This window comes from Dermacentor andersoni, chromosome 6 (assembly GCF_023375885.2).
Source record: "Dermacentor andersoni chromosome 6, qqDerAnde1_hic_scaffold, whole genome shotgun sequence".
Taxonomy (NCBI): Eukaryota; Metazoa; Arthropoda; class Arachnida; order Ixodida; family Ixodidae; genus Dermacentor; species Dermacentor andersoni.
Window position 1 is genome coordinate 93,168,244 of NC_092819.1, and position 23,174 is coordinate 93,191,417.

Here is a 23,174-nt window from a genome sequence, read left to right on the forward strand (position 1 = left end):
ATTCCATGGTCGACGCACCACTGCCGGCGCCTCGCCGTCGTCATCGTCGCGCTGTCATGCCATCTATACAGAAACATATCGGCGATAACTTGTGCTCGTGTCAAACGCCCTTACCGATATCAGCAGTGCGAAAGCTTTGCTAGTATAAGTTTGATTTCTGCGGACGGCAAAGGCAGTTTGCTCACTTGTACAGTCATCTTCTGTGGACTGAACAAAATATTTATCTATCTCTTTTTTTTTTACCATCCATGACGTCGTCAAGACTTCTGTGGAAAACGACGTGGTTATCGAGCCTGGGCGGAGCGACATCGACGAGGCCGCAGTGGCCGGCACTGTGGTCGCCATTCTATTCGCGCTCCTCGCCGCTGTGGGGTTCTTTTATTGTCGACTCAAGAGAGACAAGTGTTCGAGCGTCAGTTCCACAATGGCCTTCTGCGGTCGCCTAATGAAGACTGGAATACCGGACTCGGGAGCGCGCGATGAACGCGCAAGTTTCGCCGGAGGTGATTCAGGTAGGACAAAATGTCTTTGAGGTTTTACCCGCCTACTGCAATGGTGGCAACTGCAGGAACGGTGTTTACATTTTCCCAAAGTACGTTTAAAAAAAGAATTAAATTATGGGGTTTTACGTGCTAAAACCACTTTCTGATTATGAGGCACGCCGTAGTGGAGGACTCCGGAAATGTCGACCACCTGGGGTTCTGTAAGGTACACCTAAATCTAAGTACACCGGTGTTTTCGCATTTCGTCCCCATCGAAATGCGGCCGCCTTGGCCGGGATTCGATCCCGCGACCTGGTGCTCAGCAGCCCAACACCATATAGCCGCTGAGCAACCACGGCGGGTCAAAGTACGTTTGAAGGGCCAATAATTATATACCGTACCTCGATGTATGGCGTTATCACAAGCAATACTTCCCAGGAGGCGCAGACGCTAACTATAATGCGTGTCGCTCCGCTATTTCCAAGGGTGCACCGAAACGCTTTATCCGGAAATAAATTTACCATGGTGTAAAAACATATTTCAAATTATGAGGTTTAACATCCCAAAACAACTCATGGCCTTTAGCATCCCAATACTACTCCCATGCTGCGTTGTTCAGCAACGCAGCACCATAGCCACTGAGCGACTCTGGCAGCTATAGAAATAAGACTACAATATCGTTATCATGTTTAACATACGCAAGTGTCGCAAAAAAAGGAAATGTGCACTCAATATACCTGTAGATATTTTTACGACACCCCATTTATTGTCCTCGATAGTAAATGTTGAACTGAACGCTTAAAGTGACAGGTCGACGCTTTGTCGAATAAAATATTGAGGCCGAGAATAAGAATACCTGTTTATTTAAGGCATTCACTGAAAATTAGCGTGTCATATATTTTTCGTACAGGTATTTCGCTAATGTTGCATCAGAAATTCACTAGAATGATTCGAAATTCCTGAAAAAGATCTTGTTCAATATTCACTGAAAATATTGTCTGCTAAAACTGCGTTTCCGTCCCTAAACAAGCAAAAAAAGTTCCTTTTAAATGCCAACATTTCAAACCAGGTTGCAGGAGTATGCGTGAGCCTGGCACCATAATATGTCCATGCAAAATTTTGCTGATGTTTCCCCGTCTTTTTTGCAGATTATGTGTCATATAAAAATGTCAGCCCCCAGGAACCGCTTTTGAGCTCTGCCTTTCAACTGGACCGAGAGATCAAAGCAAAGCTGGAGGCTGAAAACCTATACATCAAGAAAGAAAACGTTATCATTTGCGCGGTCATCGGTCAAGGTATGTAATTTCAGTCACGAAATGCATTATCTCACTGCAGCGAAGACTCGCGTTTGCCGTCGGCCGGTAACGTGGAAACGTTATTGTCCCACAAAGCAAATACCTGCGGAATGATTTTCTCACTCAAACCCATAATAGCTCCTGTACCGTTCAGTAGTTTGATTTCAAAGGCCCTCTGATAAAAAATAAACTTAAGAGAAACTACTTAGGCAAAAACAATTCAGACTAGACTGATAATTACTAGCAAAAATAAACACATCAGTGATAGAATCAAACACATGCAGCAAACCACCAATGGTCGCCGTTTGGCGTTTTTGTTGTCTTTCGTTATTGTTTAGAAATAGTTTTCCACTTGCCATCCATAACGCCTTCTTTCGTACAGCGAAATAAAATGGTTCTTAATCAGCAGGTTGTCGGGTCGCTTCTCTTTGGCCTATCTTTATGCTCTTTACTCAGATGTAGACGTTTAGAAACTTTTCCGAGACTGCTAAAGATAGATGGACGGACGGACGGACAGACAGGCACAAAGATAGATAGATAGATAGATAGATAGATAGATAGATAGATAGATAGATAGATAGATAGATAGATAGATAGATAGATAGATAGATAGATAGATAGATAGATAGATAGATAGATAGATAGATAGATAGATAGATAGATAGATAGATAGATAGATAGATAGATAGATGAAATAAGAGAATATTTCATGTAGTCAGAAGCCTACTTGAACAGGCTTCTTCGGATAAAAAAAAAACGTGCGGCTTCAACGCACATGTTGGTATCTACGTGAAGCAAAGCTTTAGTAAGAGAGAAGAGAGAAAAATTTATTTACAGAAAGGCAGAGAGGTCGGCCCAAAGCTTTAGTAAATCGGTTCATTACAGTTTTGGACTGTTGATCTCTTCTCAGCTGAGTATCAGCCTCAGGCAAAAGCTCAGTTAACTAGCGCGAATCTATTGCTTTGTTTTAGATAGTGTTCCAAGCAATGTTATTGAATTTAATCTTCTCAGTGTAATATAAATAAAGTAAGCTAATTGCCTTCTTTTTCTTTACGACCCAAAAAAACTTCATAGTATTAGGGAAAGAATATTCAATTCGCCTTTGTGCTCAGCTCAGTGTCTTAGTCAAAACTCAAAACTGTCCCCATACGATTCGCATTTGATTGCATCTCGAAAAATATCTTTTTCATGCAGCTATTTGGATGACAATTCTTTCATTGGTAAAATTGCATAAAACAGTGCCACTGAGTAATGCGTGAATTACTCTGCCAGACCACAAAAATGTGTTCTGCCATAGATTGTATCGAATGCTTTTTCAAGCTCTCTGCATATACGGCAGCAACAGGTCGCAATGACTGTGCAGCGACTCGAACCTCGCTCGTATATACCGTTATGTATTCATCTTTCTACAACTAATAGTGAGTTAAATTTCTTGCCCTAGTCACACTATGTGTAAGAAATTCACATTTATTGGTGTTTATTACTTGTTTGAATGTTTGTTTGTTTTCTTTGCAGGGGGGGGGGGGGGGCGCCGCACTTGGGACTTCAGGCTATGTGATGTATTTCTAAATAAATAAAGATATAGGATATTATTCAATAAGTGATATCCAAAGGACTAACATCGCGTAACTCCCGAATGTTTGCAAACTGTAAGGTAACAATACTGCCCTAAGATTGGTCTAAAATGCGATTTTATTTCCCGTGGAATAAGCTGTTTCATTGTCCATTTTCTTTCTAACTGGTATATGTCTGCTTCTCTTCTGATCACGAGGTCAATTTGGTTGCGTCTACCGGGGCATCTTGGATTTGGGAGGCAAGAACAAAGCTCACACGTTGGCCGTAAAAACTCTTCAAAACAGTGAGTACACAAAGTATTTTTGTCTTTTATTGCGATAGCGATTATATATGGACAGACACTCTAGGCTCAATTTCGCCATCGGCGTCGGCGGGATTTTCCGTGTAAAGTCCAAATGCGATAAGATCTTATCGCGCCCCGCACGCTGTATGGTGTCGGTGCGCGTGGAAGCGTGCGAGGTTGAGCCGAGGACGATGGGCGTGTTGATGCGCGCCGTCTTTTCGCGCGGGCAAGGGTGGGTGGAAGGAGGTGGAGGCGGGGCGTGCGGGGTGTCGCAATCAAGCGTGCGCCAATGGGGGCGAGGGGAACGAGGGGGCGGCATGTGAGCGCGCGTTTCCTGCTTTAGCACAGCCGTGTGCCGCCAGGCCCTATCTTGGAGGTAATCTCCAGCGGAGCAGAAGGCCGGGCGAGCCGAGATGGCTGGCGGCTGCATGTGCGCTGTCTTCGCGCTCGGCTACTTCTGGAGGTGGCGTAATCTCAAGTTTCGGAGGTGCGTTGAAAGGAGAGGCAGCATAAACGATCGCTTTCTTCGGTTTGCGTTCTCCATCACGCCAGCGTTGTGAAGGCCTGTGTTTGCGACGAGCGAGTGAGATCGGTTCGTTTGCTGTGCGCGCGAGGTGCCGCGCTTGCTAGTTGAATTAGCGAGGCGAGCGCATGTATATTACAGTTATACGTCTGATAAAACTCTGAACCTTACTTTATGCAGTTGTGTAATATGCACTTTTCTATCGCTATAATGCTTCGCCTTTAGGAGGAAACCACTACTTTCTAAAAGTTTTCACAGGGCGGGATCTCTTCAGTCGTGCACAATAACTAAAGTGTGACCTTGTAAGCAGTATAGCCCAACTACTCGGAGCATGAGGTCAAATTTTCGCGGCGATGCCTGTACGACGGTACAGCATTCCAGACTGAAATTTTTGAACAGCAGGATTCATAATTTTTTTTAGAGTCGGTCCTGCAGCATATAATCTTTTTTCTTCTCACACCCTTTCGTGAATAATGCGTAGAGCATAGCAGCTCTTACAGCCATACAGGATGGCTTTATTTCACTTCCAGAGGATATTCTTGGAACACTCAGAGAATCACGTGGGGATTAAAAATGGGCGAATATCCGGGTGGTCACCTTGAACAAGGGACGGGAGTGTACAAAGAGAGCCTGTTTTTGTAAGAAAAATGGCGTTCAATAGCTTCTGTTGATTGGCTCACCAAGATGAACGCGTGCCAACTGGCAAATGTGTCCATGCTGACCTTATATATTCAGCTTTCAATATATGGCATATGTGACTGATATGCCGTCTGTGTAGTAAAAAATTTACTCTCAGAACGCCTCTATTGAGTTACCCCAATCTTTCTAGCGGGTGCGACGCGTAAAATGAGTGTTTTCAGAAAGTCAGTTCGATTAGTCAGGCCATTTTAATAAAAGACGGGAGACTGCGGCTGCTTGTGACGTTAGTGGGCATTGGATGAATTCACTGCCTCTAATAGTGATTGTACATATAAATTCGTAGCTGTATACACTGTGGTAATCTGGCGTTCATTATAGACACTCTGGGAGGAGAAGCGGATGCTCAGGAGTTCCTGAGAGAAGCGCTGATTATGAAGGACTTTCACCACATGAACGTTCTCCCTCTCATCGGTCTCTCCGTTGATGAAGCTGGTGGCCTTATGGTCATTACGCCGTACATGAAACATGGCGACCTGCTTTCCTACGTACGGGATCCGAGAAACGTAAGTCTTCCTGAAACGAGTGTTTCGCCTTCAGGACTAATTTGTATGGTGGCTATGACGCGTTCTTACAAGGAAAACTGTGGTGTTTCAAGAGTGCAGTTTAGCGTGTGCTGAATTACAACACTCCCACGCCGTTTGCTCAGTACCGTGCCCCTATTCAGGATAAAACTGTGTACAGAAGCTGACGATGTCAAGACGGCTTTTGTACATAAAGAAATCTACAAAGCGCATGCACCAAATGCTGTACTTGGAGTTTTCATTTTGCTGTCGTAACTCCAGAATCCGACTGTGAGAGACCTGCTTGGGTTTGGCATCCACGTGGCCGAAGGCATGAGGTATTTGGCCGACCTGAAGTTTGTGCACAGAGACCTCGCAGCTCGTAATTGCATGTGAGTGGGAATTCTCATTTTCGCAATGTTTGTCACAAGCTCTAAATAGTGTACGAGCATGTACATGGCACGACAATTTCAGGTTGAGTGAAGATATGATAGTCCGAGTAGCCGACTTTGGACTCTCTCGGGACGTCTACGAGCAAGACTACTACAGCGAAGACAGAATGAAGAAAAAGCTGCCTGTAAGGTGGATGGCGCCGGAGAGTTTGGAGAAAGGCGTCTACAACCACAAGACAGACGTGGTAAGCAAGCGTTGCGGATCCTGTTAGGCAGGTGGCAATTCCAGGCCAACAGCAACGGCATTTTGCTGTGGCTAAATTCATTATAGATTAGTATTTCCTGCTATTGAAGCAATTTTGGCAAGGCTGCAAGACTGGTAATAGTATGAAATTTTCACTAGCAGCCTTTAAACTGCACCGAAGCACACTTAGCAGTGTATGTGACGTAAGTCCAAGCACGTCAACTCCGAGAAACTACGCTTTTTACGCGGCCCAAAATTTCCTTGTAGGTTTTATCAGTGCAGTGTAGTGATACCAGTGAGTATTCATTCGATTGACAGTCGACCCCGAAATTCCAAGCCTACACGCCGCTAAAAAAATATTATAGGCTACCAATTTGTTAGAATAAATGAAAGTCTAAATAAAGAACCGCGGGCCCGCTAAAAGCGTGGACGTACGGGAAGGCTGCTGTCGCCGTGCTACATGGCCCAGCATGGCAACATAAAATTGGGAATCTGCATAAAGTTTGCGACTTCATGCACATGCCGCCAGTTGAACCTTTCTGAAATGCGTACTTAATGCGCACCCGTGTCCGCAATACGTATCCGTGGGTCGCAAATGGGAATGCGTGGTCGAAACTAGAATGATCTCGCAAAGGAGTTGAAGATATTGTGATGGTGATCGACGGGGACACGTGGGCCTGGTGGCCTTTTTAGAAAAGAAAAAAGAAGTGACCGACCTTTCTCCTACCGGAAAATAGGGTAAGCGAAACTTGTCCTGCGTGTACCTGACCTCCGTCACGGTTAAGTAACCCACAGGTAACGGTGCCGGATTGCTTCGGCCTCCCGCTCCCTCAGCTCGGGATCTTCTCGTTGCTGTCCGATTGCCTGGGCTCAGGCGGCTGGATCGACGCGCCGATGGCGAGCCCTTTCAGGGGCGAGTTTTCACCGCCGCTCGTCGAAGGCTGCCAATTCCTCGGCAGCCTTCGCACACACACACACAAAAAACGCACAACGCGTGGCCGTCCGATCCTTTTTTCCGACAATGAATTGAACGGAAATGAAGCTGGTGCAGAGCGCGCGAAACCCTTTCCTGATCTTTCCCTCCCCAGTGGAAGCGAAACGGCCCTGACTGGTTGCGCGCGTGGCGTGAGCGCGCACCTATGCAGCTGTCATCATCATTATCATCATCAGCCTAGTTACGCCCACTGCAGGGCAAAGGCCTCTCCCATACTTATCCAGCTACCCCGGTGATTTTCTAATTGTAGCCATGTTGTCCCTGCAAACTTCTTAATCTCATCCGCCCACCTAACTTTCTGCCTCCCCTTACTACGCTTCCCTTGGAATCCAGTCCATAACCCTTAATGACCATCGGTTATCTTCCCTCCTCATTACATGTCCGGCCCATGGCCATTTCTTTTTCTTGATTTCAACTAAGATGTCATTTACCCGCGTTTGTTCCCTCACCCAATCTGCTCTTTTCTTATCCCTTAACGTTACACCTATCATTCTTCTTTCCATAGCTCGTTGCGTCGTCCTCAATTTCAGCAGAACCCTTTTCGTAAGCCTCCAGGTTTCTGCCCCGTAGGTGAGTACTGGTAAGACACAGCTGTTATACACTTTCCTCTTGAGGAATAGTGGCAACTTGCTGTTCATGATTTGAGAATGCCTGCCAAACGCACCCCAGCCCATTCTTATTCTTCTGGTTATTTCAGTCTCATGATCCGGGTCCGTGGTCACTACCTGCCCTAAGTAGATGTATTCCCTTACCACTTCCAGTGCCTCGCTACCTATCGTAAACTGCTGTTCTCTTCCGAGACTGTTAAACATTACTTTAGTTTTCTGTAGATTTATTTTCAGACCCACCCTTCTGCTTTGCCTCACCAGGTCAGTGAGCATGCATTGTAATTGGTGTCCTGAGTTACTAAGCAAGGCAATATCATCAGCGAAACGCAAGTTGCTAAGGTATTCTCCATCAACTTTTATCCCCAATTCTTCCCACTCCAGGTCTCTGAATACCTCCTGTAAACATGCTGTGAATAGCATTGGAGATATCGTATCTCCCTGTCTGACGCCTTTCTTTATTGGGATTTTGTTGCTTTCTTTGTGGAGGATTACGGTGGCTGTGGAACCGCTATAGATATCTTCCAGTATCTTTACATATGGCTCATCTACACCCTGATTCCGTAGTGCCTTCATGACTGCTGAGGTTTCGACTGAATCAAATGCTTTTTTCGTAATCAATGAAGGCTATATATAAGGGTTGGTTATATTCCGCACATTTCTCTATCACCTGATTGATAGTGTGAATATGGTCTATTGTTGAGTAGCCTTTACGGAATCCTGCCTGGTCCTTTGGTTGAAAGAAGTCTAAGGTATTCCTGATTCTATTTGCGATTACCTTAGTAAATGCTTTGTAGGCAACGGACAATAAGCTGATTGGTCTATAATTTGTCAAGTCTTTGGTGTCCCCTTTCTTAGGGATTAGGATTATGTTAGCGTTCTTCCAAGATTCCGGTACATTTGAGGTCATGAGGCATTTTGTATATAGGGCGGCCAGTCTTTCTAGGACAGTGTTCCCACCATCCTTCAACAAATCTGCTGTTACCAGATCCTCCCCAGCTGCCTTCCCCCTTTGCATAGCTCCCAAGGCGTTCTTTACCTCTTCCGGTGTTACTTGTGGGATTTCAAGTTCCTCTAGCCTATTCTCTCTCACCTTATCGTCGTGGGTGTTACTGGTACTGTATAAATCTCTATAAAACTCTTCAGCCACTTGAACTATCTCATCCATATTAGTAACGATATTGCCGGCTTTGTCTCTTAACGCACACATCTGATCCTTGCCTATTCCTAGTTTCTTCTTCACTGCTTTTAGGCTTCCTCCGTTCCTGAGAGCCTGTTCAATTCTATCCATATTATAGTTCCTTATGTCCGCTGTCTTACGCTTGTTGATTAACTTAGAAAGTTCTGCCAGCTCTATTCTATCTGTAGGGTTAGAGGCTTTCATACATTGGCGTTTCTTGATCAGATCTTTCGTCTCCTGCGATAGCTTACTGGTTTCCTGTTTAACGGCGTTACCACCGACTTCTATTGCGCACTCCTTAATGATGTCTATAAGATTGTCGTTCATTGCTTCAACACTATGGTCCTCTTCCTGGGTTAAAGCCGAATACCTGTTCTGTAGCTTGATCCGGAATTCCTCTAGTTTCCCTCTTACCGCTAACTCATTGATTGGCTTCTTATGTACCAGTTTCTTCCGTTCCCTCCTCAAGTCAAGGCTAATTCGAGTTCTTACCATCCTATGGTCACTGCAGCGCACCTTGCCGAGCACGTCTACATCTTGTATGATGCCAGGGTTCGCGCAGAGTATGAAGTCGATTTCATTTCTAGTCTCACCATTCGGGCTCCTCCACGTCCACTTTCGGCTAACCCGCTTGCGGAAAAAGGTATTCATTATCCGCATATTATTCTGTTCTGCAAACTCTACTAATAACTCTCCTCTGCTATTCCAAGAGCCTATGCCATATTCCCCCACTGACTTGTCTCCGGCCTGCTTCTTGCCTACCCTGGCATTGAAATCGCCCATAAGTATACTGTATTTTGTTTTGACTTTACCCATCGCCGATTCCACGTCTTCATAGAATCTTTCGACTTCCTGGTCATCATCACTGGATGTAGGGGCGTAGACCTGTACAACCTTCATTTTGTACCTCTTATTAAGTTTCACAACAAGACATGCCACCCTCTCGTTAATGCTATAGAATTCCTGTATGTTACCAGCTATGTTCTTATTAATCAGGAATCCGACTCCTAGTTCTCGTCTCTCAGCTAAGCCCTGGTAGCACAGGACGTGCCCGCTTTTTAGCACTGTATATGCTGCTTTTGGCCTCCTAACTTCACTGAGCCCTATTATATCCCATTTACTGCCCTCTAATTCCTCCAATAGCACTGCTAGACTCGCCTCGCTAGATAACGTTCTAGCGTTAAACGTTGCCAGGTTCATATTCCAATGGCGGCCTGTAATCTTTGCTAATGACACACGCTTCATCGCCGCTGTCAACTCATCAAACCGCCCTTTCCCGCAGCTGCTCTGCTCAGGGAGCAACTGGGTGTATTTGCATGACCACAATGCCACCAAAACTTGTGAACCAATACAAGCTTCGCTTGAAAAACTTGTGCAGATGCCATGAACTGCGGGAATTGATGGTATGCGAAGCAATGTGCAGGTTCCAGGCTATCCAGTATTGTTTGGGGTTCACCAAATTGATACCACGTGGAGAAACGTGTTTGCGTATATTGAATAGTCGTGTGTGTGTTTCGCAAGCGTATGTGTGTGTGACAACAGCTGCAGGACGACGACCGCGTTGAAGATGTCCGTATTGAGGCAACGGCACAATTCCTACACCAGCCATTCGACACGAGCTTATGATTTGGTGACTGTTGGGTTCTATACAAGCGTAACGAACGAGAGCGTTAGCGAGATAAACACGGGATGTCATCAGCGACTGCGTACGTGTCGTACAGTCGTGCGTATACCTATGGATACAGGATGCAGTGTATGCTGAAATGACGATAACCTTTGTACTACGGCAAAGAAACATTAAAACGTTATTATATCAGGCTATCATGAAGACGGTAAGGCGTCACGCAGTTTCTACGTAGCGCTAGCTGCCATGAGGAATGAATGAAAAGCTTCCAAAAAGAAAAATGGGAAGCGGTCGTAGAGTATTATGGCTGGGGCCCTCCCTCCAGGGCTCCACTGGCCTTCGCCGCCCACCGGCATTGTTCCAGACATGCTAGTTACACCCTCAGGTGTGAACTGGCAAGCTGTGCCTCCCATTGCTCCGTAGCAATTATTGTTTGATTAACTGAGCTAGAGCTCCGGTCTCTGGGCTTCGGCATACGTGCACCTCCATGAAGCGTGGTAGAATGTCGGCCTACCTCCGCACCACGGACATTTAGACAGGTAAAGAGCTGGAAGTATTGCGTTTTCAATAAGAGATGCGGATATATGTCCATCTGTATCCTCCTTAGGTCGGTTGCCTCTTCTCCGCTAAGGGACTTGTGAGGCGTTCCATACTTTTGCCGCATGAAACGCTGATGAGCCAGAATTTGTCTCGCTAGAATTGAACGGGTGACGATCGGGGATCCGAGAGCTAACGCAAGTACTGGGGAAGTGGACCGGTCCTCAAAGCGCAAGCTGTCATAAGGAAAGAAGATGAGAATGTGGCACGATACACACGCACCAAGTGTTTCCAACAGTTAGCTGGCTTTGGAACGCGTAGACAATGCACGCGATTGTGGCCTAAAAGTTAGAGAATCACCAGGTTGCTGTGCTTCTCCATCAGCGGTTCGATTCCTGCGTCGGTCACACATTATTTTCGTTTTGCTAAAGCGTGGCTAGACAGGATCATACCAACCTACCGCAAAGTGCGAAGAAAGAGGCAAAAAATACTTTGCATTAAAATTGTCAACTTATAAACCACTATGGTGAAGCAATAAAGGGAACACAAAGATCATCAAGCAAATATTCCTGCCTCAGTTCCCACTGTTATTATGAATCGGAGTTTGTGGCCTCCAGGTGAACAGTTATCTTCGCAGTATTTTCGTGAGTTACATGCAAAAGCAAATTAAGGTTATGTTGACATGCACGACTGCTCTTGCATTGCTGGACCGCGACGCTGTATAAACGCTTTGTCTGTACATGATTACGTTTTGCGCAGTGGTCATACGGCGTGCTGCTGTGGGAGCTCTTGACGCGTGGCGTGACGCCGTACCCTGACGTTCCCAACTGGGACATCGTGAAATTCCTCAAACAAGGACGCCGCCTGGAGCAGCCCAGCTTCTGTCCAAGTGAGATGTAAGTCTACCTTCGTGCTATTCCATTTCGAGTCACTAGCAGCTCTCGTAGGTTTGAACATCCTATGTAGGAAACAATTTTTGGACCCGATCATAGTGCGCACATCACTAGCATACTCTCTCATAACTTTGTAAAAATGCCACACACACACCGACACGCACGCAGTGCCGCTTGCATACTTAAAGTTATGTTTTTGTGAGGCTGTACCATAAAAGTTACACTAAAAGGAAGCAGCAAGTTAAGCTGGATTAGTGAATTACGCTTCAGGCATTAGCAAAACGACTGCCTTGCTGTGAGTGAAAGATTTGTAATCCAGAAAAGATGCAAGAACGAAAGGCAACACCAAACATAAGTTTCAGCCCCTACACACCGCGACGTCATGAATTTTCATAGCGTATCCACAGCTTCATTCGTGTGAAGAACTACATCGCATGGTGAAAGAACCGAAGGCTGAACATAGCAAATTGCACGCACTTTTATCGCGACAAAATGGCCGAACCTCAAGATTCTTGACACTGGGGACATCACAGTTGCGTATATACTGGCGCGGATGTTTAGGAACAAAATCGAAGAACAAATGTTTGGTCTTTGCTTTTTTCAGTAATATAATCAAGTCTCTTTCTCCTAATGAATAATACTAAAAGTTTCCAAATGCCAATTTACCAGACAGAAGGAGAGAACACTTTATTTGCAGGGAAGGTAGGTATAATTTGAGGCCCTCCGCGTCCAGGGCCTCAGTTGCAGCTTTTTCCAGTGCGTTGCCGATGCACACTGCCGGGTATACATACCTGTCGTCATGGTGCGAAGTCACCGTGGTCTATTTTCACGTTCCGACGTTCACATGTTCTTGACCTTATCTCGGCTGATGAAGGATTGTCTCTGCTAAAGAGTCACTGCAGGTCTATTTATTATTATTTCTGATTTTAACGCCTGATGTTTGTCGCACCTTATCTTTCAGTTACACCGTCATGCTCAAGTGCTGGCAAGACGACACCAATCGGCGGCCTTCGTTCGCAAGACTAGCGAATCTCATCACGGACATAATCAGCAGTTTAGTCAAAGGAAAGGGAAACGTGAGAGTGGGCTTAAACATTACCTACGGCAACTGTCTTCAGCCTGAAGCGGCCGCATGTGCAGAATAAAGCGCACATGCCATGTTCTCCACATCACCCGGAGAAGCAATGTGGCGACCAGCTATCCTCAGCAGCCTTCTGTATGAGTGCGTCTGTTCACAAAGTAACTTATTTAACAACTAAAAGTAATGAAATAGTCAACTATGCCGATAATTCGTAATTTCATGGCAGTAATCAGTGGAGGTCTCGTAAAAAATAAATGATGTTGGCATTGGACAGTCTCATTTTTAATAAATGTAGTGGTGCCATTTTCTATGTGAAGGTTGCATAACTAACATAGTATGTCCGATATTAAGCCGCATCTATTTCAAGCACATGTAGCGTCGGCGTCAAAACCTTACAGACACTGGAACCTCAGAATAGAGCTGCATATATCTGTAGCCTGCTATTGGAATTTCCGGTTTATGCTACAAACGAACAAAGTAGTGCTCTACCGCTTTACTGACAAATTTTATAGATTTTTCATTGAGTGTGCGTTCAGTCAACATGCAACACAACATGGCTATATGCATAAAGCAAAAGAAGAAAGCAAAAAGCCATCAAAATGTGAACAAGCATTCCGAATGGTCACAAACTGCTTGAAACCGTGGTTTGTAAACTTTTGACACCGACTGTACCCTATAGTTTTGGTGCTGCCACTCCTTTTGTACTGCTGTCTATCATTTCAATAGAGGCAAAAAAAAGGACCATTTCTTGCCCACATCATTCACCAAGGCAAATTGCCGTATTTCATACGAGACTTCCACCGACGCTGGTTGCTGTAGTTGTACAAACATCTCATGAGCTCTCGACGTCAAAAGTACTGCTTCTGCAATGAAAGCCACAAGAAGCGATGCAACGTGGAGTGTTTTGCAGGACGCGATGGCAACCGATGCAACATGCCATCGACTCTAGTTATTCGCAGAAAGCGAACGACGCACAAAACAGCAACCACAGTGTTTAGCCAGGCCCCTGAGTATCTCGAAGGCACTTGGGCAGGATCTGTTGCCTAGTAGCTGACGAACTGAATTACCTGATATTAGCAGCATAGGCTATGGAACATGGAGGAAAAAAATGAAACTAGGAAGGAGCGTCACATGCTAAAAAATTAAAAACTCCTCAAGTCAGCCCAGCATGCTATCATGACACGGTAGGTTTTAGTGTCTGCTACTGTCGTGCTCGTGATGATGATTATTTATTGGCATCCCCTTTGCAACCAGGCAGGGACAAATCGTCACCTAGTCTGCTTGAGCCAGGCTAGGTGCCATGCTGTCAGTCTAGAATTTTGCCTACATCTCCTTAACCTTTTTTCTCTTTCATATATCTGCTTTGTATCTATATCTACCTATGCCTGTAACCGATGCGGTCCTATCAACCCTTTCCGTTTTCTTTTGTTCGCCAATATTCTAAATGTCTTTTGCTTATTTCAACTGTGAACCAGTTAATGCTTCCACCTGCTTTAAATCCCAGCGCTCCTGAAAGGTAGTCGTTACCCACAGGATGAATTTTTGCTGCAGCAGACAGATGCCTCATGCAGTTGCGAATATCTGCTCCAGTTTGTTTTTGTCTGTAAGCAACCAGCTCTGGCCTCAAATAACAAGGCACTGCCTTTTGTATTAACGAACTGATTTTCCATCCTTATTTCTTGCCATACCTGTAAATCTGCATGGTCCTTTTTGTTGCCATCGTTTGTATCAAACTTCTGTCTCTCTTTCTCTCACTTTTTGATGACTCCTGGTTGTCTATTTCCGATTTCAATTACACTGTACATAGTTGCCAACTTTCCTGACCTCTTTCTCTATTCCGCTTCCATGCTTCTGAGGTAAATATTTGTGCACTCTAGCCACCCATTTATCTTCATCCATGGTCCTGAATCTCTCTTCAAAACTACTTATCCTCCATGCTTCTTTGATTTCAAAAGAAACCCAACCCATGTAACCCTGCACAGCCTAATTCAGGGTTTTACCAGTGACCCCTAAAGCCATGCAGCCTACGTATCTTTAGTTAGCTTCCAACCCCGACATGGTATCGCATTTTAAGCACAGAATGGCATTTGCGAATGTTCACGCTATCACCATAACTCCTTTCTTGATATCTTGCGTTTATTGTAGCCCCAAATTTCCTACGTTTTAATTGCTGCATTCTGCTTCCCCTTCATTCTTAGATTATCTTGATGGGTGCTTAGTAGGTTTTTCCTTCGTTATGTAATACACCCAGGCATTTATACCTATTGCTTCACTATTGGTATGACATGCTGTTGAATTGATACCATGTCCTTACTCAACTCTTGAATAAAGATCATAATTACTTATTGCTCTGTGCTATACTTAAGACCTAAATTTGTCTCTGCATTGCCACACATATTCGCAAGCCTCTCTTAATCCCTTGGATTGTTCGCTAGGAGCCCTACGTTGTCCACATGCATCAGCCCAGAGACTTTCTGTTGCACCCTCTGGTCGTTATAGATGTGAGATAAATCAAAACCTAACTTGCTGTTTTGCAGTTGTCTTTGTATGCCCTAAACATAATGCGTGGACGCCAACTGGGACAGGGGAAATCCATTCTTAAGTCCTGGGTGAATTTCCACCACTTCACTGCATTGCCGGCATTCCCGTACAATATGCACGCAGGTGTCCCTATACATCTCACTCAGCAGATCCACAAAATAGTCACCTATCACCTCGTGCTTGAGAATATCCCATAGCAATTCCATGTCTACGTTGTCATACACTCCATTAATATGTAGAAATGCTATCCATAAGGGTCTATTCTGAGCTATTGAAATTTATATACATTGATTCAGTAAAAATATATTATTCTCTAGGCATCTGCCAGGTCTGAACCAGTTTTATAGTTCCCCCATTTCTTAATTTTTCCACACACTTTGACAACTCTAATTTTATGGCTTGCATTGCTATCCTAATACCACCAACGTTGCTGTAACAGGTCTGCATGGCCTTGTCTCGTCCTTATTACCTTTGCCTTTGTAGATGAGGTGTATCTTGCTTTCATGCCTTCCAATCAGAATTTTATTTGTTTAAATAACTTGCTCTGTGGCACTAGTCAGCTGTGGCTTGCTTGACCCAGCCGTTTGATTAACTGTATGGGTATTTTCATCTGGTCCTGCTGCCAAGCTATTATGGACGCTTTCTTCTGCCTTTCTTGGAGTAGGTGTTTTCTATATGCTAAATTTTGATCTCTCGGGCTTCTATGTTACTTGATCTGGTTGCCCGGACTACGCTTTCCTTCTTGCCGAAGTTACCACTAATAAGTTAATAACGTCTCTGATGTACCGCCAGCGCATTAGCCCTTTCAAAGATATTAACGCCAACATCCCTTATAGCCGTTCACGAATTCTCAGTGAACCTTGAAGTGCTCTTATAATGGTTCCAGAATCTTTTTGGCGAACCTTTGTCTCTTTTATGAATGTCATGCACCCAACAATCACTTGTATATTTTTTTTTTTTTGCACAAGCTCACTTTTTCTTTTTTCAGTACTGGTTTCGTCTGAAGAGTAACTCTTCTTCATTTAATATCAACTTGGTGGCTTCGCTATGATTCCTAGATGCCCGCTTACATCTTGCTTTATTTATAGCTTGCTTTATTTCCTTGTTCCACCAGTTATGTGGTTTCCTCCTTCCCCTCCAACAATTGTTTAGCCGTGTTTGTCTTATCTTCTGCTCCATGACATCTACTTGTTCCTTATATTCCCGAACTGTTGAAGGAACCGCCTCTGTTTTCTTCTAGCTTTTAGTGATCTGTGCTACTTGCTTTTACTTATTTCTATAGGCATTCTGCTGCTATTGGCTCCTGCCTTGCTCAGTCAAGGCTCAGTGCGCCCTCTTCTGAAAAGACAATGCTTGTGGCAGCAACGTGCAGCTGCCACACTCACAAATATATATATATATATATATATATATATATATATATATATATATATATATATATATATATATATATATATATATATGCATTGCAAGAAACAACTGAAGTGACACAAGCATACCGGGAGAAAGTGTGCAACACAGCGGTTTGCAGAGCAACTGAACAAGTGCGCATCCATGAGAACCTATCAGGAACCAAGCATGCAGGGCAGAGTCTGCTAAAAGCAGTCAGAATACGAGGTCTGTCCCAAACATTCGAGCAGTACGCTTAAAAAAATTATATTTCACGTACTTTCAGATACATCAATGTGGTAACCTTCAAAACACCTCTCATTATACAGAATGCACCTCTTCCACCCCTTCTTGCATTGCTGGAAGCACTCTTGGAAGAACTCCTCTTCTTTTAAGCACTTCAGCAGCGATGTCGTTTTCTTTTTAATCGTCGTCACATCACCAAAATTCTGCCCCCGGAGCACCAATTTGCATATGTCTATAAAAAAAAAGAGTCGCAAGGGACTAAATCCGGCAAGCAAGAAGGGTGTCCCAGCAAAGTCATGGAATAACATTGCAAAAATTCAGGCACTATTGTTCCGGAGTATACAGCGGAATCATCGGGTTGCAGAATACAGCGCCCCTCCCTCTTAAGACAAATTTCACTGCACGCAGTGCACATGACCTCTCAAACGCTTCAGGACCCCCACATAAAAAGCTGCATTGACAATTTGACCTTCAGGTACAAATTCATGGTGCACATTTCCATGGCAGTGAAAAAAGAAAGCACGATCGGCATGATTTTGATCTTTGCTTTGTTTTTCTGCATTTCTTTTTCTCTCCTTTCTTTTGGGGGGAGGGGGGAAGAGCATTGGCTGATTTTTCTTTTTTGCCATGTCTTGCTCTGCAACTTTATCTCAATGTCATATTCATAAATCAAGCTTCATCGCCAGTGATGACCCTTTGCAAGAATTTATCACTGTTGTGTGCAGTTTTCCATGCAACACTCTTTTCCTCGCAACTTTTGATCAGAAGTAAGCAGTTGCATTACCATCTTGATGCAAAACTTTCTGATTTCCATATTTTCAGTCAAGATCCGATGAATGGACAACTTTCCCAAACCAACTGCTTCAGATATCATTTTAACAATCATCCGGCCATCACTGCTGAGCTCAAGAGAATGCACGCGATCGAAGTTTTCATCTTTGCACTAGGTGGACGGGCGTCCTGTTCTTTCATCTTCCTAGGGGTCTCCACAGCCTTCCAGAAATGCTGCACCCACTCAAGCACAGTTCTTCCCTTAGGGCATTATTTTGCAACTTTTGATGAACCTCTGCACCATCCTTGCCGAGTTTCATAAGAAATTTTATCTGTTTGTTCATCAATCTCGATTTCGACAGACTAATTGGTTGCACAAAGTGTGCATGCATAAAATTCTGCCATGTCATACAGCAGTACGGCTCATACTAGGTGTCAACCATGTCTGCTCAAGGGGAGCGAGTGAAAGAGAGAGGCACTGCTACACACACTCCCACTTTTTTGCTGACTCGCTGCACGAGTATGCGAATACCTCACATACTCAACAAATAATAAATTTAGAGCCAAAAAATGCAACTAGGGGAAGACTTAAAGACAAGACAAGTGCTTTTTGAAGCACTTGTCCTCTCTTTATGTCCTCCACACTGTGATCTTGTTTTTGGTGCTGAATTCATTTATGCCCAACTTGCACCACATCCAACAGCAAGTATTACACGTATACTCAGAATACACGTGGTAGCCCGAATTTTGGAAGCACAGTACAAAAAAAAAGCGTCATTGCATGGGGTTGGCTTGCAAAATGATTGAGTAATGTCATGTCTTTTTTTTTTTTTTTCATTCTTGCATTTTGTGGTATGATGGCGATCATCATGGAGGAAGAAAACAAAAAGTGAGAGGAAGCATGGTACATCAGTCATGCAGGCAGCTAGCTCCAGCAAGCCAACCTTGTCTGATGCCGCCCCTCCCTCCCTCCGGGGCCTCTCTGCACATTGACTCTTGGGGAATAGGCCCTCTGTGGTTGCCGCACCTTTTAAGATGACAGTTGGTTCGCAGGTAGCTCTTAGCAGCGCCCTTGTCATGATAGATCCTTGCTGCCCGTGCTCCGCTCTACTCCCTTCCATACTTCCCACCTGCATGGCAGCTAGATATTACTTCTTGCGAATCACATGGTGAGGGCTTATTTCCGTGAGCCCTTCCTTCATATTTTATATGACTAGGCTTCAAACTTGTCATGCAATGCTTCCTCCTAACCTTCCGCTCCTTACCTTCATGGTGATCATGTTATCATGATGCGTGATGATGACACTACAGCTGGCTATGGCTCCACCACTCAGAGACGAGGGTCAAATGAAACTGACGTGTTGTTTATGGAGCATTACCTGTCAGTTCATGTCGTATGACTCCCGTTACCAGTGGATCTGATGTGTATCTTGCAGGGCGACTCTGGGACCCTGGGACCCACTTAATGCACGTGCAGTGTAATATTGGCAGGTGGGGAGAGCGGCATATCTGAGGCATGGGCACGATAGCTGTATGTGCAACAAGTCGCACCTGACGGTACATCAAAGCCATAGACACACAATGGCACGTGGTCTTGCATGTAGCACAGCTTACTAGAAAGAAAGTAAAGACCAGTCGGTCAAATGTCATCTACTATGAGAAGCTGGGCTTTGTATTATTATGCGATAGTGCGTATGCGCATGTGCAACTTGCTGGCGGCACAAAAGAATGAAACAGGGGGTTGATACAAGGAGGTTTGATAGCCCTGCCAAGGGTATACACTCATGCATATGCCTGCGGATGAAGCATGGCAAAGCTTGTATGGAAAACGCCAACAATCATGAAGCTGCGCTTTTGGAATAACAGTGCAGTGAAACAATTCTTTCACTGTGAGTGCGTCCATATGAACGTGAGTAGCTCAGTTAACTATTGATCCCAACTTGTAGTACATCCGATCACCACAATTAAATGAAATTGGACCAATTAAATAAAGCCTGAACCACACGTTTGTTTTTCACCAGCTTGAGCATGTGGTCCCCTCCAACTGAGCTTGTCATTTCACATGAGGCCAGTGTGAGCCTCCTTACGCATAAAAAAGCAGGGTGTGGTCGCTACGGAGAATGAAGTCACAGGCACAATTCCCGGCCATTGTATGCCTGCACTAAACATATAGGCATTCTTTGCATTCAATGCATAATCAGCAGGTGTTGAATGCATAAGTGTTTGCGCCCTTAGATTTAAGGAGACAGAAAACGAAACAAGATAGGCAGATGGTCTGAAAGCATCTGGAGCCCTCCAGTTCAGCGTGCTTCAATGCCAACTGTGAAGATTTGCATCGTAAAAGAGCAGCAGTTGTCGCTTAAAACTCAGTTGTACACAGTTAAAATGCGATCAAGGTCTGATCTCAAATGACACCATGACAGTAATATTACCAAATCTTCACGAGATCATGCTCGCCTCAGTAATTCATCCAAGCGAAGCAGCAGGAAACATTAACGAACTCTGGCAATTTTTCAATGTCCACTGACCTTGTAAAATGTTGAATATATATGTTATCTTTTTTCACTCTGAATATCTGTGCCAAACAATACCAATGCAAGTCATTTAGTATTCCCAAAAATGAATTTTCTAGATTGATTGGATGTTCCTGACTCATGCCCACAAATGTATGACTTTTTACTGGCCACCCTGTGTTTGTGATGTCAGAGCCTATACCGCCACATCTGCCAAAGACAACGAAGCTGGCTCGTTTTTCTACAAGGCGACGGCTGACAATCATCGTTTTGACAGACATGGTAACCGGTACTTCACTTTGTCTTGCCGCAGCACAATGCGTTGAGCTTGGGGCAGTCAGCCGCATCGCGCAGCGGCGGGTCAAAAGCAAACAGCGATCCTTCAGCACTCATCATCGCTGAAATTGTCGCTGTCCAGTTTGACAGTTTGAAAGAGCTCCCCATCTTGTTAGAAGACATTGTCAGCCTCGCATTTTTGGCGGCAGCACCACATGTACTGCGTGTTTACATTACGGTAGTGTAGGATCCGACGTCATTTGACTCATTGTAGATGTCACACAAAGCAGCTACCCATTTTGATTTCAGGACCTCGTTTATTGGTTATTTAAAGTTATTGTTGAGTTTCTAAGCAAATTGAACCACACTGCCGGTGACAGCACTGTCAATACCATTTGAAACACTGGAGTTGCCCTATAAGGGTACATGCTAGCAAACTAAAAAAAATTTCTACCTGGTCCAACCAAATAGGTATGGCTACATTCATTAAATATCATCACAGTACTTCATGAGCAGGGCTGGGCAAGGATACTTCAAAACAGTATTGTGATATAGAAGCAAGAAGAATGCTAGAGGATTAACTGTATACAATATGATACTCAGTTTGTATATTATAATACTTGGATACATCAGTTGATTCCTTATCACAGCTCCATGGAGCATGTTTGTACCAGCTACAAGCTCACTTTGGAGCAGCAAAGCTCCCTTTTGGACTAGACAACAGGCATGTAATTTTGCAAATAGTTACAGTAAGTATTTTAGTAGTGCCACGTTCTTGTAAAGAAATCTGTATATGCCTGTAGTTACGCATGTCCTCTGCCGCCGCAAATCATTTATTTTCGTTGGCACTGAACCCAGCAGCCTGGGCCACCTTTCATCCATATTGCCGCACCTGTGCTCCAATAAAGAAGAGAATGCGAGTGTCAGGGGACTGCCGTCATTTTGACTCTGGAACGATGTTCTCTATAACAACTTTTCTGCCAGTGGGAGCACGTATCTACCTGAAAAGAAACACTAAAAGCATGCCATGATGAAACCACCGCCAATCATCTAGGCTACACGAGAACATTGTCCCAACTCCGACACAAGTACTACTGCCGAAGCTACCTGCTGCTCTAAAACACCACGTGCAAACTTGTGCCGACTGCGAAAGATGCAAAGCGCACCCGGCAAGCCCGCAGGTCTCTTACATCCGGTCGAGGTACCAGGTCAGCCATTCGCCCAAGTTCGAATGAATTTTCTGGGCCCTTTTCCAACTTCTACAGCTTGCAATAAATGGATCATTGTTGCCACCGATTACCTGACGCGCTGTGCGGAGACGAAAGCTACAAGCGGGGCACAGCAGCCGAGGCAGCTCATTTTTTCATCGAAAACGTCGCCCTTAGGCACAGTGCCCCAAAAAGCAGTCATCACAGATAGGGGAACTGACTTTACTGCCGAATTCGTTGACTCGGTTCTCAGACTCAGTGGTACAAGCCACTGGAAAACAGCCGCATATCATCTCCAGATGAACTAACTAACCGAGCGTCTTAATAAGACCCTCGCTGACATGCCATGCATGTAAGTTGATGTGGAACATAAGTACTGGGACCAGATTTTGCTTTTACGTAACCTTCGCCTACAAAACCACTCATCAAGAAACTAGTAGAATGACACCGTTCAGCTTGGTTCACGGTCCCGAAGCCACGACTATACTAAATGCCAAGCTGCCGCAAGAGTTTGACGACATACCTACCGACGTTGACGAAGTTACTCAGCATGCTGAAGAAGCCAGACAGCTTGCCCGCGTACGTGTCTGCAGTCAGCAAGGCCAAGATGCCAAATGATACGATCTTCGATACAGGTCCGTTTTCTTCAGTCCTGGTGACAAAGTATCGGTTTGGATACCCATACATCGTCGTGGATTTTCCGAAAAACTCTTTAAGATGGTACTTTGGGCCATACAGAGTGATCTGCCGCCTGAGCAACGTAAATTACGAGGTCGTTCCTGACATTGACAATAGCTCCCGTCGTTGCAAGCACATACCCGAAGTGGTGCATGGGGTACGGATGAAACCGTACCTGTCGAACGAACTTTTCCTTTTTGTTTTTCTTTTTCGCCGCTGCCGCTCTCTGCCGCTGTGCACCGCCCTCATACGCTTAAATTGCGCATCGGGATGATGTTGCCTTCAGAGGGATGCGAATGCCATGCGCATATTCCGATAAAGAAGAGGAGAATGCGAGTATGCGCGAGTGTTTTCGTCAAGGTGCAGGGAAAAGCAAGTCGCGGCTGCGCTCATTGTTAGAAAGCGATCTGCTGCTGTGCCTTCTGAATAGTGCTCTACGACCCGTTTTTGACGTTGCAACAATCTATTTTCGTCAAAAATGCACTTCCGTGCAGTTTATAAAGCAAGCTTTCACTAACATTCTGATTAAAGAGCACCAAGTAGGATTTGGATGGGAAAGAGATTCCTTTTTCTCCCTGTCTTCATTAAAATCAATATCACATTTATTGCAATTTAGCAAAATTATTGTCTCACTACAATTTCTGT

General features: G+C 44.6%; 1 protein-coding gene across 3 annotated transcripts in view; it reads left to right on the forward strand.

Annotated features, from left to right (window-relative positions):
• LOC126522597 (hepatocyte growth factor receptor-like) overlaps positions 1-13,131 on the forward strand; it is a 566,006-nt gene extending 552,875 nt beyond the window's left edge. For all 3 annotated transcript variants that reach the window (XM_055066486.2, XM_072288826.1, XM_072288825.1), the window contains 8 exons: positions 263-512; positions 1,631-1,777; positions 3,549-3,635; positions 5,176-5,360; positions 5,640-5,749; positions 5,832-5,994; positions 11,693-11,829; positions 12,788-13,131. In XM_055066486.2, the coding sequence (XP_054922461.1) occupies positions 263-512; positions 1,631-1,777; positions 3,549-3,635; positions 5,176-5,360; positions 5,640-5,749; positions 5,832-5,994; positions 11,693-11,829; positions 12,788-12,971 (1,263 nt within the window). In that variant the 3' untranslated portion in view covers positions 12,972-13,131. The remainder of the gene's footprint in view (positions 1-262; positions 513-1,630; positions 1,778-3,548; positions 3,636-5,175; positions 5,361-5,639; positions 5,750-5,831; positions 5,995-11,692; positions 11,830-12,787) is intronic.
• Positions 13,132-23,174: the final 10,043 nt, after the last annotated feature.